General features: G+C 46.8%; 1 protein-coding gene across 1 annotated transcript in view; it reads right to left on the bottom strand.

Moving 5' to 3' along the window:
- Positions 1 to 2,987, bottom strand: part of LOC104818561 — a 7,523-nt gene extending 4,536 nt beyond the window's left edge. Inside the window, exons 1-2 of the mRNA XM_010548178.1 lie at positions 2,723 to 2,987; positions 2,378 to 2,531 (exon numbers count right to left, since the gene is read on the bottom strand). Of these exons, the coding sequence (XP_010546480.1) occupies positions 2,378 to 2,531; positions 2,723 to 2,987 (419 nt within the window). The remainder of the gene's footprint in view (positions 1 to 2,377; positions 2,532 to 2,722) is intronic.
- Between the last annotated feature and the right edge of the window lie 156 nt (positions 2,988 to 3,143).

The following is a 3,143-nucleotide window of genomic DNA, read 5'->3' as shown; positions in this document are numbered from 1 at the left end:
TACATTGCACCGAAGCACACCCAACTCCTATCATGCATCAACCGTCCGCCCATTGACAGTTTTGAGCTACCGTCACAGTGCATCACGATGTTCAGTCAGGCGAGTTTCAGAGGGGGGCCTACAGAGGATCCCATTGCTCATTTGACTCAGTTTAAGATGTTGTGCATATCAGTTAGGAAGCCACGAGGAATGACCATCGAGGATGTATATTTGGAGGCTTTTCCTTTTTCACTGATGGATCGGGCGAGAGATTGGCTCTACACTCTTGATCACGACATGGGAGGAGCTAGAGGAGCAATTCATGGCGAGATACTACTCTCCAGAGAAGACCCGAGCTGCACAGAGAGCCATACACAGCTTCACTCAGGAGAGTTATGAGAGTCTATATGACGCATGGGAGAGGTTCAAAAGCTACCAACGCCTTTGTCCACACCACGACATGGATAAGCGACTGCTGCTTTCCATATTCATCCACGGACTGAGAGACGATACTAGAGCATGGATGGATGCAGCTTGTGGAGGGAGTGTATACGACATTCCCTTTGACACCCTAGAGATGCAGATTGCGAAGATGGCTAAAGCAAGAGGGATGTCAGGAGATAGCATCAGATGCTCTACAGGACGAATAGATTTGGGCGAGTCCGCTGCTTTGAAGGCAGTCATGTCTGATTTATCGGCGATCAAGCAGCATATGGGACTCAAGAATACGTCTATCCCGCAGAAAGTCCAGCCTGGTATGTTTCTGGTTGATCAGGCCACATCAGAGGAAGAACCGGTTGAGGACGTCAACTACATTGGAAGGAATCAGTACCAGAATCCTTCTAATCTCTACAACCCGAATGCGCCCAGGAATCATCCTGGTTTCTCCTACGGAAACCCGAGCGGATCATTGAATGCGCAGCAGCAGGGCGTCCCCAGAATCCCTCAGAATCCACCGGGCTTCACTCAATCACGTTTTCAGGTGCAGAATCAGGGATAGGAGCAGCAGAATCTAGGATACGGGCAGCAGAATCAGGGTTACCGAGCACCTCAACCTGCGAAGAATGATGAAGCGAACATCAAGACGATGTTTTCCCAACTAATGCTCGATCAGAAGACATCATTTACTGAGTTAAAGACCGAGATACAGAGTATAAAAGTCAGGCAAGACACTTTTGAGAGGAGATTAGATGGAGTTGAGGCTCATCTGAAGCATGTGGACATCCAGATTGCGCAGCTTGCATCAGAACCCTCTAGACAGCAAGGCACATTTCCTGGAAAGCCCGAACCGAATCCACGAGAACACGTCAATGCCATTCAGCTTATAAGTGGAGAAAGTCTACCTGAGACGGTCCCTATTACTACCACAGAAAAAGGAACGACGTCTAGACACACTACTGAAGAGAAAGGGAAAGCCATAGCTCACGAGACACCTAAGGTGCATGTAGAGGAAGCCGAACCGCCATATGTAGCTCCTCCACCTTATGTACCACCCATTCCTTTCCCTTCTCGATTGAAGAAGCATACTGAGGATACACAGCTGTCTAGATTTATTGATATGCTTCGGAAGTTAGAGGTTAAGGTACCTTTCTACTGCATTGTGCGACCTTGGTGCTAGCGTCAGTTTACTACCGTTGTCCATTTACAAGAAGCTTAATATTGGTGAGCTTAAGCTGACACGGATGGCGCTACAGCTAGCGGATCAATCTGTTAAGTACCCCGCAGGTATTCTCGAGGATGTTCCTTTGAAAGTCGGAGATTATTATGTCCCCGTTCATTTTATTGTCTTAGACATGGATGAAGACTCGAAGATACCGATTATTCTGGGCAGACCGTTTTTGAACACGGCTGATGCGGTTGTACACGTCCGAGCTGGTCGTCTTACCATGAAGATAGGTGACGAGACTGTTGAGTTCACGTTAGATCACAATATGAAGCAGCCATCCACTATCGATTCAGCGTGTTATGTTGATGTACACGAGATCTTGACGAAATGACGAAATACATGCAGCAAGGGTGAGAGCCTAAGCATTTAATGAAGTGGTTGGGAAGAAACTAGCTGTTGGGAGATGCCTTGACTCTCAAGAAGCTTCCTTTTGCTATTTGTCTTGATGAAGAAGAAAGCTAAGTGTGCCATGTGAATATGTTGCTCGTCTTGCTCGTTCCAAAGCAGGGAAGAATCGTGGCTTCAATCATGGGCTCGTATAACACGCGTTGAACGAATGTGTTGAAGCGTTGTCAAAGAACTCGTGCTTTGGCTCGAGTGAGTGGTGGTTCAGAGCGAGGTGGCACGCGGTTTTCTTGAAGTGGCACTCGGCTGGCTTTTATCTTCGATTCATCACCATGTGATGTGGCGAGACTATTATCAGCTTCTTATTATGATTTCTCCAAGTCTGACTGTGCTCCTTCTTGCTGGGCTTCCTTATCTTGATGTGCTCCATTACTTTCGTCCATGCTCCCATCCATGCTCTTGTCCAATGCATCACCAATAGCTATGATGTCCGCATCATTCCCTCCCTCTTGAAAAGATTTCGTCCTCGAAATGTCATCACCTGCATCAAAAGGAAGTAGATCAGCCACATTAAAAGTACTAGACACATTGTAATCATTGGGTAATTCAAGACGATACGCGTTGTTGTTAATTCGCTCAAGCACTGAAATGGTCCATCGCCTCTAGGTGCGAGTTTAGACTTCCGCTTTTCCGGGAAACGCTCAGCCCTAAAGTGTAGCCATACCCAATCACCTTCCTTGAATGTTACCTCTTTTCGTCCTTTGTTGGCATTGCGAGTATATTGTTCGGTTCTATGGGCAATGTTGTCTCGAACTCTCCGATGGAGTTTCTTGACAAGTTCGGCTTTTGCTTCTCCATCTAAGTTGACAACCTCTTTGTTTGGAATTGCCACGAGATCTAAGGGTGTGATCGCATGCAAACGCACAACTTCTTTGAAGAATAAGTTGGCGATATTCTTGGCATCATCCACTTTTGCACATGGCACAAAATGAGCCATCTTAGAGAACCGATCGACAATGACAAAGATGGAACATGATGGGTATGTGGTAGGCTCATCATGTTCCAAGGAACCCGAGGATGGTGTGCAAGCTTCAGAGGTCCATTTATGGACTGAAGCAGGCTTCGAGGAGCTGGAACCTTCTCTTTGATGAGA

This window comes from Tarenaya hassleriana, unplaced genomic scaffold (genome assembly GCF_000463585.1).
Source record: "Tarenaya hassleriana unplaced genomic scaffold, ASM46358v1 Cleome299, whole genome shotgun sequence".
Classification (NCBI taxonomy): Eukaryota; Viridiplantae; Streptophyta; class Magnoliopsida; order Brassicales; family Cleomaceae; genus Tarenaya; species Tarenaya hassleriana.
The sequence above is the reverse complement of the archived record's forward strand: the minus strand, read 5'-3'. Positions and strand labels throughout refer to the sequence as shown.